Consider the following 16,517-nt stretch of genomic DNA (forward strand, 5'->3'; position numbering starts at 1 on the left):
GTGGCAGAGATGATGCAGAACTTTCCCGTGTGGCCTCAAGATGTCCAAAGGCTCTCATTCTCCCCTGCTTGAACCCTAAGACCATCATGCCGTGAAGAAGCCTGGGACGAAATCCCAGGTACAGAGAAAGGCTCAGGTGTTTCAGCCATCCCAGCTGAGAGCCTCAAACATGTGAGAGTCCCTGTTCCATACAGACTCAGCCAAAGCTGCACCTTGCTGAAGCCTCATGAGTGAGACCAAAGGAGACACCAACAGGTATCTGATACAGAGGGGGGAATGCTAGCTCTTCAAGACAGGTAAAGAGATAAAGGGAGAGAGAGTCCCTAAACTGTGCTATCACTCAAGTAGGTATCAGTGGCTCACCTAAGTCCACCTGAGTGGGTATTGAATAGCCTAAGGATGCAAACAAGCGCTGAATCTCATTGGGTAGAGAGAAAACTAGGAAGAAAAGCTTGACAATAATCAAGAAGACAGAGACCAGGAACTGCTTTAACCTGAGCTAATGGTAAATAAAGAGACAGTATAGATGTAAAGCTCACCCAAATTTTGTGTATTAGAAATCTCGAGATCATTTCTATTAAGGGAAGATACCATGGGAGCTTTCTTTGTGGTTTTTATGCCTTGTCTGTGGGGCTGGGTTCTGACCTAAGATTTTTAAAAACTTTTTTTGTGTGTGTGAAAGAAGCAAGAAGTAAAGATGCCACCATTGCTTTTCAAGTCTTGCCCAAAGAAGAATGCTTTAATCGCAGGGGATAGAGTGCAGGGGAGCAGGAGACAGAATAACACACATGCCAGACACAGCAACCAAGAATAAATTTACCCACCTGGGTTTTCTAGAGCAGGTGGGCTTAGGGTTAGGACTAGTCAACCAAGCCTAGAAGGGGGAAAGTAGCCCTGCCATGACCATCATCCTACTTTCACACCCTTCCCTTTGCCTAACCCGCTCTTTCCACCCTAATTCAGGACTGGGGCTCAAGCAAACTCTTCATGGTGAGACGGTATTAGAGCAAAGCAAGTGAGTCTACTGTGACTGACGGTCTAATACCTACCTTGCAAAGCCCGTGCAGAGATTCCATGATGTTAGTCTAAGCATCTGGCATAGGAGCTTGATAATTATCCCTATGCTCTTTATTTGTGCATTTGCAATATGACTTAAACCATTTAACTGTTTTAAATTTAATTATTCCTATGATGATATTTTTTTCTTTAGCCTGCAATAGCTTGAAAACAGTGACTGTATTATCTTAATTTTGTGTGTGTACCAGCCTATAAAAGGTACATCCTACTAGGCGGCCCACAAATATTTGTTGAATGACTAATTGAATAAATAAATCCAATAAGACATTTGCTAAATTGAATAAAAGAAGAGCAAGATGAGTTGTGAATATCTATTAATATGATTTCTATTTTTAGCCTGAATTTGGAGGCACAGAAGGTTGGCCACAGGCACCCTGATAGGACTGATAGAAAATCTTCCCAGATCTCTGTGAGAGCCAGAACTATTTGGCTCTTTCTTCTTAGAAAACAGCCATGCTAGGCAGATTCCTCCCCCTTTAATCCTGTTCTTTATCATAGAAACACCATAAATGTAGGAAGCTATGAGAATCGTCAAGACATGGCATTCATTGCATGTTTGTGCCTCTGAAGGGCTATTAGAAGAAGATGCTAAAAATCACAAGCTGCTTCCAGCAAATGATATAACACCAAATTAGCTCCAGGTAGAGAGCCACCCGGGAGGCAAATGTGACCTGCTGCAGAGGATGGGAGACCACTGATGTTTCCAAAGAGAACAGAGTGTGGTTTGAGTTGAAAAGATGAATGAGATTCAAATAACAAAAATACCAATAAAAAACTAGAAAATAGAAAAAAAAATACTCTTGTTAATCCTGAGAATAATCAACTACAAATGCGGAGTAGGTACCTTGTCCCAACCAGTTAACTTCCCAAAACATAAAAGCTCTCCCACAAATAATAAATAAAGCACATCTTACGCCAATCTGCACTGATTTTTGTTTTTGTTTTGCTTTGTTTTGTTTTAATCAATCAGCCCCCAAATACTCTGCCAAGATCTTGCTATGGAAATTATTTATATTATTTGATTGGTCCAGAGTACCCAGGTGGGTGAGTGGTCTACAATCACTTTGCCTCAAATAAGCAGGGAGACTCAGGTAAAAGCTGGAGAGCATCTCCACCATTTGGAAGATAACCCGGGTGAAAGCCAACGTAGCTAATGCAATCTATTTCATGGGTAAGTGATCCTTGGTTCACTGTGCCTACTCACCGTGGTCAAGGATATATTTCACAACCTCCCCGTTGCCGGTTTTAGCTGCATGGTGAAGGAGTGAACAGTGGTCCGGTCCCTGAATTAGCAGACTGCCTCCATTTTTATAGCTTTCTATTAGCTGAAAAAGAGACGTAGAAGAGAAGCTTAGGCAGAATCCGGAACAAGGCAAACAGCTCGTCGGTGATAAAATAAGACCAATGGAGCAAACCACAAGTGATTCTAGCCTCAGAGGACACAGAGAAATGTCAGAAAGATGAAGTAACCTCCCTGGATTATATTATAATTCAAATAGATAGTCATTGTCTCCCTAACTCCTGGGAGGGTAAATTGGTGCTGAACCCACCAAGGAGACTGAAATATACAATATACTGAGTTACATATTTCTTTTTCTGCCTTGTGTCTTTTTCTTTTCTGGACATTGGTCCCTATTCTTAGGGAGTGGAAGGTAGAGAAGAGTGAAAGAATTATTAAAGCTACAGGCAGGATTAGTGTGGTGTCTGGTAGGTAACTCCCTTCCTGTTCTTTAGTTTTCCTTCAATCTCTACCAAACCTGACTACCAAATATGGAAGCTCCTCCCCATTTCCTTCGTGAGATACCCGTACACGAGCACATAGCACACAGACACGCATACACATGTACGGCTCCCCTCGTTATCTGGGTCTGCCCTCCAGCCTGCATGCATCCTGTCAACCACCCAACACTGACTCAGCAACACTACAGACAATCTGCGGGATGAGAAACAGATTCAGCGAACCTAAAATACCTAAAATATGAGAACAGGCTGGGAAAAAAACAAAACAAAAACCAAACAAACAGATTTTGCAGCCCAACATTAAAGTAGTTAAATGAGGACACAGTCTAAGTTCAGGAAGTTTTAAACATTACAGAAAGTGTCAATGGGTCATTAGTCTCCAAACAACAGTATCACAGAACAAGAAGAGCCTTCCAGAGCTTCTAAAGCAGGGGTCCCCAAACATTTTTACACAGAGGGCCAGTTCATTGTCCCTCAGACCGTTGGAGGGCTGCCACATACAGTGCTCCTCTCACTGACCACCAATGAAAGAGGTGCCCCTTCCGGAAGTGCGGTGGGGGGCCGGATAAATGGCCTCAGGGGGCTGCATGTGGCCCATGGGCCGTAGTTTGGGGACACCTGTTCTAAAGGGTAGTTTTAGGGCAAATAAGGTGCAAATAACCCAGAAGGTAAGAAGCAAAAGGGATGTGTCTACCACCAAAAAGTTAGATGGCATGACATTATGAAAAGAAATCAAGCATCTCATAAGGTCAAAGAGAGGAAACTGGCCCTGGTCGGTTGGCTCAGTGGTAGAGCGTCGGCCTAGCATGCAGAGGACCCGGGTTCGATTCCCGGCCAGGGCACATAGGAGAAGCGCCCATTTGCTTCTCCACCCCTCCGCCGCGCCTTCCTCTCTGTCTCTCTCTTCCCCTCCCGCAGCCAAGGCTCCATTGGAGCAAAGATGGCCTGGGCGCTGGGGATGGCTCTGTGGCCTCTGCCCCAGGCGCTAGAGTGGCTCTGGTTGCAACATGGCGACACCCAGGAGGGTCGCAACATGGCGACGCCCAGGATGGGCAGAGCATCGCCCCCTGGTGGGCAGAGCGTCGCCCCCTGGTGGGCAGAGCGTCGCCCCCTGGTGGGCGTGCCGGGTGGATCCCGGTCGGGCGCATGCGGGAGTCTGTCTGACTGTCTCTCCCTGTTTCCAGCTTCAGAAAAAAAAAAAAAAAAAGAGAGGAAACTCATAGTTCATACTTCCACTCAGAGACAACCATAGCACTCCCATGTGTCAGAGGCCAGGGGAATAGGCGAGGCAACTCAGTCACTGGCCTCAAAGACCTCACAGTTCACTGGGGAGACAGATGCGTAAGAGCTCCACCTGAATGGAGAGGGGGACGGTGATGGGGCCACCACAGGGCACTAGGGAAGCATGAAGTGTGGATGGAAAAAGAATCACGGAAGCTTTCCTAAGAAATAGATTATAAAAAAATGGTTGAGTGGAAGTAAGGAACATACGGGGACTTGAATCCCAAAACTGGGGCAGCAGGAAAAAGTAGCAAATAGTTTTCCACCAAAATCTAAGAGAATTCTGGTCTGTTTCATTGCATTGTTATACAGTGACAGTCCTTTTCTTTGGGACAGATCACAAGGGATTTGGGCTCAACAGAGGAGCACAGACCCAATCCATCAGCTGTCTTGATTCTGACTTACTGTGGTGTTTTTAGATGCTGAACATTATGTGAGTCCATGGGCATCTTGTGTGGCCCAATTGTATGAAAGCTACTCAAGACAGCATTCACAATGGGATGGCTCCTGGGGTTCCTTGTTCTCTACTGATGGGTGTGCGCTCTCTCTCTTTCTCTCTCTCTCTCTCTCTCTCTCTCTCTCTCTCTCTCTTTCATACACTCACACACACACACACAGAGTTGAATATTTAATATTTATTGTGCTTTCTGCAAGGAATAGAAAAATGAAAGAACATGGAGAAGAAGAAAGAAAAGGGAATAAAAATACTAGAAAAAAAGAGAAAAGAATAAAAGAAAAAAACACTCTGAGCCCCCTGTATTTCATCTCATAGTAAATAAGGTGTTCTTGCCTTATTTCTTAAGCATTTAGGAAATAATTGCAACAGAGAATGTAATAAGACAACTGGCTGGATATAGTGACTTCCCATATCTCAAATAATTCTTGATTAAGTACAAAAAAATCACGGTGATAATACCCAAGGACCTGGCCAAGTCTTTGCCTGCGCTAAAAGCCATGTACAAAATAAAACGAACAGCTTTCAAATATACATCTTGCAAAAATGCTCCAGCTTAGAAGTTCTGCATGGGTGGGGATCAGAACTTACTCATGCCACTATCTCCCAGAATCTAATAGATGGCCACGCAGGGAGCACAGAATGGCATTGGTTTAATCCATGGCTGGGAAATGGCATTGAACTCATAGGCGTACTGCTTAGAGAGCCCTTTTCTCCTGTCAGTAACAATTCCCAGTAACACTGCGATCTGGACAGCCCACCACCCAGGCACAATTTCCAGGATGAGTCTAAAGCTCTTGAACAAGATGCTTGCAATTGTCTCCTTATGTGTGTTCTGCTAGCGACCTGTTTCAAATGTAGCACAGAGGTTTCTCAGTGCACTCAACAGCTGTGCCTCGGAAGAGGCTGTCTTCAAGGTCAGTGCTTCTCAGCTTTCTCTGAAGGCTTTTGTTTTTGGGGTCTGCAATGGCATCGCTCCACACAGGCTGGTGAGGATGGCACAGCCTCTGCCCAACGAGCTGCCCATATTGCAGAGCTGATCAATGCCAGGGTGGGTTTTACAGGGACATATGGCAATCATAAGGACACAGAACCACAGATAGCTTTTCAAACAGTCATACACTATATTATACTTTATAATAAATATTTGCATCTCCACTATGATTAGCTCTTTAAAAACACTAACATTATATTGATAACATAGCTAACATTTTTGAGTCCCTGCTATGTGATAGGAATAGGCCTAAAAGCTTTATAGGCAGTATTACATTCAATCCTCACAAAGTGGAGAGGCAATATTAGTATTTCATTTTATAGATGAAGAAACTGAGGCACAGAGAGTTAAATAATTTTACAACGTCACACGTATAGGGAATGGCAGGGCCAAGGTCTGAACCTAGGCAATCTGACTTCAGTATCCACATTCCCTCTAGAGGCAGTGGTGACCACTTACTGCCCTCTGAACTAGAATTCACCAAAAAATATAAGCACAAGTGAAAAAGCTCCAGGTGGATCAGAGTATGCCCCGTGACCCCCAAGATACAAAAATGGAATAATATTGGAAGACACAGACTTTAGCCTGAAGAATGTATTTCTGGTTGTTGCCCAAGTAATTCTCACACATGCATTCATTTCAAGAGCTATCTAAAAAGAACTCTCCGGACTTCCAATATCAGCTTCTAGAGACCAGGAATTCAGGGCACTGTCAGCACTGCGTCTTGGAGACATGCGGTCCATTTGCACTAGAGCATCCTTCCTCTTTCTCCTCAGTCAGCACAGCAGGGGGGTTGACAAATGATGTATGGGATCATGAAAATGCGGTGCAAAATATGTTCATTTGAAGTTCTTAAAGAATTCCCCAGCCCTGACCAGCTGGCTCAGTGGTAGAGCATTGGTTGGCATGTGGATGTCCTGGGTCTGCTTTTCCACTCCTCCCCCTCTCACTTCTCTCCTTCTCTCTCTTTCTCTCTCTCTTCCCCTCCTGCAGCTATGGCTCCATTGGAGTGAGTTGGCCCTGGATGCTGAGGATGGCTTCATGGCTTCAGCCTCAGGCACTAAGAAGAGGTTGGTTGCAACACCCAGATGGGCAGAGCATCGCCCCCTAGTAGGCTTTCTGGGTGGATCCTGGTCAGAGTGTATGCAAGGGTCTGTTTCTGCCTCCCCTCCTCTCACTGCAAAAAATAAATCCCCAAATATGTTGGTAGGAAGAGGTCTTACCTTCATAAGATCACCAGTTATTACTGCCTGCAAAATGGCTGTGAAAGACAAAAGAGATGTCTCATTAGTAGAAGACCCTCTCACTAAAATATTACAAAGGGCTGGGTCCACATTTTGCAGAAATAGTCTACGTTTGAAGCAGGGAACAGGGAGAAGAAGCATGCCCAGGGTTGATTCTTAGAACAGACTAAAGCATTCTCTTCAACCCCTCCCTACCCAGGCACCCATTCCCTGTATTATTCTAGAGCCTACCAGAGCACCCTCTAGCCCAGGGACAACAAAGGAAACATGAAATTTGAAGTTGCACAGATGGGGTTCAAATCTTTACTTTGACACAAACTGTGGAACACCAAGAGTATCATTTAACCCCTCTGAGCCTCAAGTTTCCACATCTGTAAAACAGCAAGTCTAAGTCTTTTAGGATTTCTGAAAGGATTGATTAAATCATGTGCATGTTCCAAACTTATCCACTGACGCACAGTAGGTGCCTAATCATGACTGATTTTATTTCCCTCTTTCCAGTTCCTTCCACTTTGTCCTCTTGGGGTTCAAAATTCGCCAGTAATTTTTTTGGTGTATTTTGTAATGACAAATGCTACTTCTGTGGAAATGAACAGGACAAGAAACAGTGGAGAAGAAACATGTATATTTTAATAATGTCCTGAAGAAAATAATCTCACTCAATGGTGACTGTTACAAAGAACTCTAAAAGTCGTAGGTAACCTAAACTAATTATAAGAATATGTAGCCTTAGGGGAAAAAATAGAAGTCCCTGCACATGTCATGTGGGGGGCAGAAGAGGAATGAGAAGATAGGACTACCTGACCAGGCGGTGGCGCAGTGGATAGAGTGTTGGACTGGGACGCAGAGGACCCAGGTTCGAAACCCTGAGGTCACCAGCTTGGGTGTGGGCTCACCTGGTTTGAGGAAGGCTTACCGGCTTGAGCCCAAGGTCACTGGCTTGAGCAAGAGGTCACTCAGTCTGCTGTAGCCCCCCGGTCAAGGCACATATGAGAAAGCAATCAATGAACAACTAAGGTGCCACAACAAAGAATTGATGCCTCTCATCTCTCTCTCTCTCTTTCTGTCTGTCTGTCCCTATCTGTCCCTCTCTCTGTCTCTCTCTGTCCCTGTCACCAAAAAAAAAAAAAAGAAAAAAAAAAGAAAAGAAAAAGAAAAAAGAAGAAGACAGGACTGATAAAAGGAGAAAGGAATACATATGTGTCTAATGACAATTAGGGTTCCTAAAGGGATTGTATGCATTTGGTTGGAAATGGTCACTTGTGAAAAATAAATAACCTAAAACTACACTAAAAATAAATTGTTTTAAGCTTCAATGTCACAAAAGTTTAGGAGAAAATAATTTATTTTTCAAAGGGTTTATTTATTCCAATTTATTTTTATGGTTCTTGTTTGAGTAGCAACTCATATAGGTTGGCTAAAAATCCAGTACCATGCATTAAAGTGCATGGAGACTTTGCTCCCGAGCAAAGCCATCCAGGATTCCTTATGGAGCATTTATGAGCCCTGGAGGATCAAATACAAAGGACCACAGGCGTGTTTAACTCATTCAGTGGCCCAGGACCAAGTGTCTTCCCTCTGACCAACACAGAACCCTTGGAAACCTATGGAAGTGATGAGGGCTGCTTGGACACGGAGGAAGAAGAGTAGAAAGAGAATAGAGAATAAAGGAGACCAGGAAAGAGAGGGAAGAAGTTTTCCTTCTCATAACAAGCTACAAGCAACATGCCCGCTCCCTCCGCCCGAGGCACCTGCACCATGATTTGTATATTGTCGACACACAGCAGTTTGTTGCTAAACTGACTAAAAAATATAGCAAAGAGGGAAAGGAGTGAGAGCAAGAGAGAGATCACAACAACAGAAAGTGAGTTAATAAATATTATGTCAGAATAACCTAAGAAAATAGGTCTTGTTCTTCATATTATAGATGGGAACACTGAGGTTCAGAGGAAAGTGACTCTGGGGGCACAGAGCTCGAGGTGGCCTAATCGTCACCATCATGCAGGTCCCTGTGCCCAGTCCAGGTCCCTGTCTAGGGCCCTCTGTCAGCTCACCATGCAGAGCTCTCCTAGAGGTGTACAGAAAATGGAAGAAACTTGTCTAGATGAGTTATAAAGCTTATGGTGTTGTGGCAAAGGCACTGGATTGGATTCTTAATTCTAATCTCTGTAATTTGACTAGACACAAAAATTTAAGAAGTCATTCAATCTTCCTGAATCAACTTTCTTGTTTATAAAATAACATGAACAGCCATCCTGCTCATCTCCCTATAGTAAAAAAATAAACAAAAATGCTTCATAAATAGACATGATATGTAATATTACCACAAGAGGTAGTTTTTTGGGGACTTTTGTGACTGTACACAAAAGTCACATGACTATTTCGGAAGGAGTCTAGCAATGGGGTGAAGTCAAGCCAACATAGCTCTGTTGATAAGTGCCCGTCAAAGGAAGGAGCCAATGAGAGGATGCTTAACGCCAAAAGGTAAAGCCCTCATCAGAGTGCTGGGGGGGGGGGGGAGACGTGGGAGGAGACACTAGCAGTTGCAGGTCTGGGAGAACAAGTCAGTCTGGACTTGTATGCTACAAGCTGCTCCCTTCACTGATGCAGGATATCCACATTAGGAAAGAAAGAAGGGAAGGGAAATTGGCCAAGGGGGCAGTTCATGCAGAGTTCAAAACCGTGTCAAGTATATGTTTTCAAGATTATACTAAAATTTTCCCCAGAAATTAAAGATAGAGAAAACAGAGAAAAAAAGAATAAAGGAAAGAGAAAAGAAAACGAATTCATTAACTTAAAGCACTCGTGTAATAAATAAAATTTGGTGTGTGTAAGTAATAAAGCAAGACCATGAAGGAGTTCCCCAGGATCAAGTCTATTTAGGGAGCACTTCAAGTAGAAGGAAGGAAGGGAGGAAGGGAGGGAAGGAGGGAGGGAGGGAGGGAGGAAAGGAAGGAGGGAGGAAGGGAGGGAGGGAAGGAGGGAGGGAGGGAGGAAAGGAGGGAGGGAGGAAGGGAAGGAGGGAGGGAGGAAGGAAGAAAGGGAGGGAGGGAAGGAGGGAGGGAGGGATGAGGGAAGGAGGGAGGGAGAGAGGGAGGGAGGGAGGGAGGGAGAGAGGGAGGGAGAGAGGGAGGGAGGGAGAGAGGGAGGGAGGGAGAGAGGGAGGGAGGGAGGGAGGGAGGAAGGAAGAGAGGGAGGGAGGGAGAGAGGAAGGAAGGAAGAGAGGAAGAGAGGGAGGGAGGGAGGGAGGGAAGGAAGGAAGGAGGGAGGGAGGAAGGGAAGGAGGGAGGGAGGAAGGAAGAAAGGGAGGGAGGGAAGGAGGGAGGGAGGGATGAGGGAAGGAGGGAGGGAGAGAGGGAGGGAGGGAGGGAGGGAGAGAGGAAGGAAGAGAGGGAGGGAGGGAGAGAGGGAGGGATGAGGGAAGGAGGGAGGGAGAGAGGGAGGGAGGGAGGGAGGGAGAGAGGAAGGAGGGAGGGAGGAAGAGAGGGAGGGAGGGAGGGAGGAAGGAAGAAAGGGAGGGAGGGAGGGAGGGGGAACAGGGGAGGGGGGAAGGCAAGAAGGAAGAGAGAGGGAGGAAGGAAGAGAAGAAGAGAGGGGGTATTGGCTGGCTGTGGAGTTTAAAAAGAGGTTTTTTGGTGGAGGTACAGTTTAAGCCAACTCTTCCATAAGTAGAAGTAATTAGCAAAGGAGGTTTGGAAAATTCTTGCCAGATAAAGGTAGGATATGAACAAAGACAGGGAAGTTAAAAGTCATGGTGCCCGAGGGAAGCTGCACACAGCTGCATATTATCACATCTGAGGTGGAGAGTGGTCCCAGGCCATGTGCTGCAGTGTCCCAGGGACCACTTGAGTGAACACCATTTATGTCAAGAAAGGGCACTTGGATATTGTCCTGCAGGAGATGCGAAGCCAGTGAAGAGTTAAAAGTATACCAATGCTGTAAGCATGCCAGCCTGCCCCCCCTCCTAGAGACAGAGTTATGAGCTGCTCCCAGCTCATGTTCCCTGGATTGCCCAGTCTGGAGCCCTTTGCAGTCTCCACCCCAGACTCATTCACAAGCCTGTGATTTATGCTCGTTCATTTCCACCAGCCTCCCAGCTTCAAGTCCACGTGAACAGGTAGAAGATCACATAACAGAATCATAACCACAAATAATTTCCAATCGTGCTGGAGATGGGAAGCATGAATATTTATTTTTAAGTCAAGCAGTACACCCAAGGGTAGCTATTATGCAAACATTATCAGGCACAAGGCCCAGTTCTCTCTCCTGATTAATGTCCTTCCCCCTGAACACTGCTGTTGAAGGTTGCCTCTGCATAAAGAGAGTTTGTATCCATTAGTCTTCAACTCCAGATAATAACCTTCTGAAAGATCAAGCTTAAAAACCAATAATGAGTTGTTACGATTACAGCATTATCCCTTACTATTTCTTGAGCTCAGAGCTTGCCTTCTTAGCTTTTCCCAAAACAACTCTATGTGGCAGAAACAATGCCCCCAAATGTAAAGAAGCAAAGGAAGTCAAATCGTTAATAGGACAAAAGGTTACTGAATAGATGAGTAAGTTCCTGCCTAATTAAATCACATAAACTTGGGTAGGTAGAAAAGGAAGGGGGTGGAGAACTGAAGACATTGACATTTTTCAGCGGGGAGAAGGTGACACCTTAGTTCACATGAGATGGTTTGTAGTCCCTTCAGTGCTATGCCTTCCAATACATTGCTATCCAGTAAACATCCCAAGACAGAAAACTGGGATGAGATGTCAGGACTGTAGTCTTCCTTCTCTGTTACTGTTCCTGGGGTCTGGATTCCCAAGAGTCAAGACGTCCTCAGACATTCGGGCATGGAAGAGAAAAATGGCTCCTCTCACCTGGAATCAGCGTAAGGACAAGCAGTCCATGGGGCCACTGGCTGGCCTGCCTGTTCCTGCCACGCCACGCCCTGTTGAGGATGTGGGAACAGAACCACAAAATAAACTCCATTCTCCCACGGAACCGACATTTTGGCAAGAAGCCCAAATTAGGAAGGAATTGTAACCGAATCTAGAATCAGACGGTCTGAGTTTAAGTCCAGTGAGCGCCATTAGCTCACTGTAACCTTGGACAAGTTATCAAACTTCAGTTGTTTTATTAGAAACATGAAGATAAAATTGGTTCATGTGAACCTATGCCTAGCAAACAAGCTCAAAGAACAGAGAATTTGACCATTACAGTCTTCTGCGTAGAACACCACGGAAAGATGATGTTTTTAATCCCTTTACACAGAAAAAATGAACCATTTTGCATCTGGGAAATAAGGTTAGACTAAGACCAATTCCAACTCGAGTATTTGGCATCTGACTATTTCCTTGGGGACAGTTTAAAGTTGGGATTCTTGCTTTGCAGATGAAAATATTTAAGAACAAAAAGTATACAGAACTTGGCAAAGCCACATATATGTTTGTAATTCTCAACAAATCAACTGAAATAACAACATTCTTATACATAGACTAGAGTTGCAACTCTGAGCTCTTGTGTCTGTTGAAGAGGTTTAATCTTCCACGTTTAGTTATTTTTTAATTTTTCAATCATTTTATTTCCAAATTGTTTATTTGTCTTTTGCTAATGATAGCAGTCAACTAAATCTTCTCTTTTAACTCCAGAAGAAAAAAATAAAGAGTAAAGACAAAAAACATCAAACAAAGAGAGACTTGTGGAGATCTAGGGGGAAAAACATTAGTTGACTCATTGGAAATCATAAATATATAAGGTCTACCGGAAAGTTCTGTCCGTTTCTATCACAACAAGTTTTGACACGTAAGCACATGTTTATTTGGCGCATGTGTGCCTATTTTTATCAGTTAATGTATACATACTGATGTAGCAAATTAACTAAAACAAAGTTGATTCATGTTAGTCTTATATGTGAAGCGATAGTGTACCCATGGCTACTGATAAAGTTCATTTACACCACTGTATTTTGGGGACTCATCAAAAAATTGCAGAACTAGGCTGGGAAATTCTGTCACATCCACCATATTCCCTGGTCTTAGCACCCTCCAACTATCACTAGTTTTTGTCCTTACAAAATTTTTTGAAGGGCAAAAAATTCAAAAATGAAGAAGATATGTCAAACAAGCACTGGTTCAATTTTTCGCATCAAAAGATAAAAACATTTTTCAAAAATGGGATATACAAATTGCCCTCACTCTGGCAAGAAATCATTAATAATAATGGCAATTATATTATTTAATAAAGTTTATTGACGGTAAGAAAAATTTGTATTTTGTTTTATTCCAAAAACGGACAGAACTTTCCGGTAGACCTTATATATATGTCTGAGTTTGCCAAGTTCTGTATACTTTTTACTCCTAAATATGTTCATCTGCAAAACAAGAATCACAGCCTAAAACTACCCCTTCAGAAGTCATCATATTCCACATTCTGGAGCCATATTTAGCCTTGGACTAACCCTCTCTGTTCATAAATTAGGAAACTGGGTCTTGAAAGGTGACTTGACTTTTCCAAGGTCACAAAGTTAGAATCCAGCTGAAGGACAGAGGGAATTTTGTTTATTTTTGGTATCTTTTCTATTTTCTTTTCTTGTTTCTCATCTCTAGGTCAGAGATCTTTCCACCATGTAATTTCTCCTTGGTTTAACTCACAGCAAGGTGAACAAAAGTTTTAAAAAAATGACCCCGAGCAAAAGTTTCATGAATGTATCACAAACTGAAGTCAAGTCAGCTTATGGCTTTAAGAGATCACTTCTTCATGCCACCAAGGGCAAATATTCTGTTCACAGTTCCCTTGGGCTGATCATCAGCAGAGTCTTCATACTTTTCCTTTATTCAAAGTGACTTACTGCTTAGTGACCAGAGAGCCTGCGCTGTCAGCAGTCCAAGCACCTTTCTGACATACATATTGGCATAACTTGTCCTTAGCAGATGCACTCTAATTTTTGTACTTTGCGAGCAGCCAACCATGGGACATGAGCAACAAACTGTGAAGGCTTAGCTCCCCAAGATGGGATTTAGTAGAATCATCAGACACAGAGACATTATTCCAACACACATACTGTGGTTGTGCTAATTAGGACATGACTGTAATTAATACTATTTTACAGTCGTACCAAACAAGTCCACGACAAGGTGAGAGGAAGAAGGAATGACCTATTTCTAAAAACTTTTGCATTTTAATCTAGTTCTAGATGGGGGTTGTGACAATAGATGTGTGCCACAGTATTTGTTAATAATGATAGGCTAAAATACTGAGAGTCTTTTATAACATAGTAGAAAAGTGCCGAGATCATTCTTATGATGATGTACACATTTGTATCAGTTCTCTATTACTGCCTAGCAAACCATCCCAAAACATAATGGCTTAAGACAACAATGGTTTATTTCGGTCAAATATCTGCAACTTGTGCTGTGTTTGGCAGAAAGAATTTGTCTCTGTTCCACCTGGAATCACCTGGGGCAGCCACTGCGAGCTGAGAGCTGCATTGTCAAGAGGATCACACACATGACACATAAGTGGTAGCTGGCATCAGCTGGGAGGTTTGGTTCCTCTTGCGTGGGTTCCCATGGGCTGCTTGGGCTTCCTCCTGACGTGGTGGCCGGGTTTCAAAAACGACCTTCCCAAGGAGACCTCAGTGGAAGTCATCTTTCCTTGGAAGTCACATAGGCTCACTTCTGCTGTAGTCTTAAGTTTGCCAATATCCAAGGAGAGAGGACATATCCCATATCTCACTGGAGAGAGTCCAAGTCACATTGAGAAGACCATGTGGGATGGGTGACAATACCGTGGCTGTTTGGGGAAAATACCATCTGTCTCATCACACCTATGCACTGTGATGTCCTTCAAGTCTGAGGATTGGTATGGACTTCCAATGAACATTGGGAAATGGCCATGAACAATTGCATCTGTTCTATGCCCTGAGTATCTTGGCAGAAAAATGAAAAAGGCTGAGAACTGCTTATCTGAAGGACCAGTTTTCTGAAGCAGAAAGAAGAAAGGCAAGGGGAAGAGTAAGCAGACAACAAGTGTTTGTAGAATTGAATTAGGAATTCTAGCTAAGGGAGCTCGATCTGGAATCCCCCTTTAACCATCAGATGTAAGAGGAGAGACTGCTTGGCTGGCGGAAGGAGGAGAGGAGGGAGCAATCACTCACTGAAATCTAGTCCTATACCACTCACATTCTGCCTACCAGCACTGAAATACGCAGTGGAGGGCGCAAAGCACACATCTAAGGCAGCTCACTCTCATCTTATCACCTCATCATCCTTGGGATGAATTCATTGGTGGCATCTAAAGGCCATTCAATGCTGCAATGGTCTAATATTCAAACACCACTAGTGCCAAATCTCTCTTAAAGTGTGCAACCATAGATGGGAGACGAGACGAGACATAAATAGGTTTTGCTTCTCTCTAATGACAGAATTAGTCCTCCAATTCAATTAGGCCCTGCTAATTGAATGCATGAATGTATATGGGTTCCTTCCGTCTGCCGCAGCAATGCTTTTGAAGCTAATATTAGCATTAAAGAGGTTTCCTATTTGGAGGAAAATAACAAACAGCCCCATCCACTGTTCCCTCTGGCAGGATAACTCCACCTTGTTGCCAGAGGACCAGGACGTGTCCCTTCAGAAACAGTCCGTTCCACTCTCCTTACTCACCGCTGGAATGAGCTATAAACAGTAGAGGGACCAGATGTCTCTCCCAAGCATCCAGTTTGTTTATCTGTTGTTGTGCAATTGTTCTCTGGTTGTTTCACGTGTCTAACCCTCATCTCTGCAATTAAGCCACGAGGACAAGGACCGTGATTTGATTTGATTTTCTCTCTTTGTTTTAGCCAGACTCCATCCCTCACTGAAAACTGCGTGGTACAGGAAATACACAAAGTATTTAATAAGTACTCGGTTGATACTAGTGGCCTGGTGATTCAACTGGCTATTGTTTCAGTACTCTTTGAACCCTGGAGCAAGCAAGATGTGCTAGGAAATGGAAAAGAACCCACTTTACTCACCTGTGCTAACCCAGCAGTTAATTCTGGAGTTGAAAATATTTTAAAATCTCTTTGGGATCTAATGGTGCTTATTAACTACACTGAAACACCATTGCAAGTAACTCAACAGACTGGAAAAATGCTTACATTATGGATCAAATTAGAGCCTTATACTAAGCAACAATGCATGTTTCTTCTTAGAATACCAGTAGCAAACTTGAATCAGTGTCAAAACAAATTTCAGGGATTCATTTTCTTTGAGCATTAGGTTTGTGAAGACAAGGTTCACAGGTGAAAAGGTCAACTGCAATCACACTCTCCCACTGCTACAGTATGTCACTGTCATCCAGTTGTATAAAACTTGTGCCAATAGTTACGAGGGGAAGCAGAGAGTTTATTGAACATATCTTCTTAAGAGTCTGTACGACTCAAAATTAACGTTGACTCTACTGATGACATAGTATCACCTTTGGATGTAGTAGGTCAACATTTTCTTATATACAGTACCACGTTCGAAAGTAATATTCAACAATTCCCTTAAAACTCAAAAAATATATAAATTCATTTTTTAGCATCGTTATGACAGAGTTCTATCAACTAGTTTTGTTCAATAAATGTTAAACTCCTACCCACAGGGAGGATTTTTCAAATTTCTATAAGGTTTTATTCTGATGACACCTTACTAAATTCATGAACCCAACATAATTCTATTACATACCACACTCTTGCTCCCTAACATTTAAATGGCT

At 43.4% G+C, this 16,517-nt stretch overlaps 1 protein-coding gene across 1 annotated transcript in view; it reads right to left on the reverse strand.

Annotated features, from left to right (window-relative positions):
- DGKI (diacylglycerol kinase iota) overlaps window positions 1–16,517 on the reverse strand; it is a 387,457-nt gene that overhangs the window by 15,117 nt on the left and 355,823 nt on the right. The window contains 2 exon segments of the mRNA XM_066262376.1: window positions 2,282–2,402; window positions 6,770–6,807. Coding sequence (XP_066118473.1) covers window positions 2,282–2,402; window positions 6,770–6,807 — 159 coding nt within the window.

The sequence above is a fragment of the Saccopteryx bilineata genome, chromosome 2, assembly GCF_036850765.1.
Source record: "Saccopteryx bilineata isolate mSacBil1 chromosome 2, mSacBil1_pri_phased_curated, whole genome shotgun sequence".
Lineage (NCBI taxonomy): Eukaryota > Metazoa > Chordata > Mammalia > Chiroptera > Emballonuridae > Saccopteryx > Saccopteryx bilineata.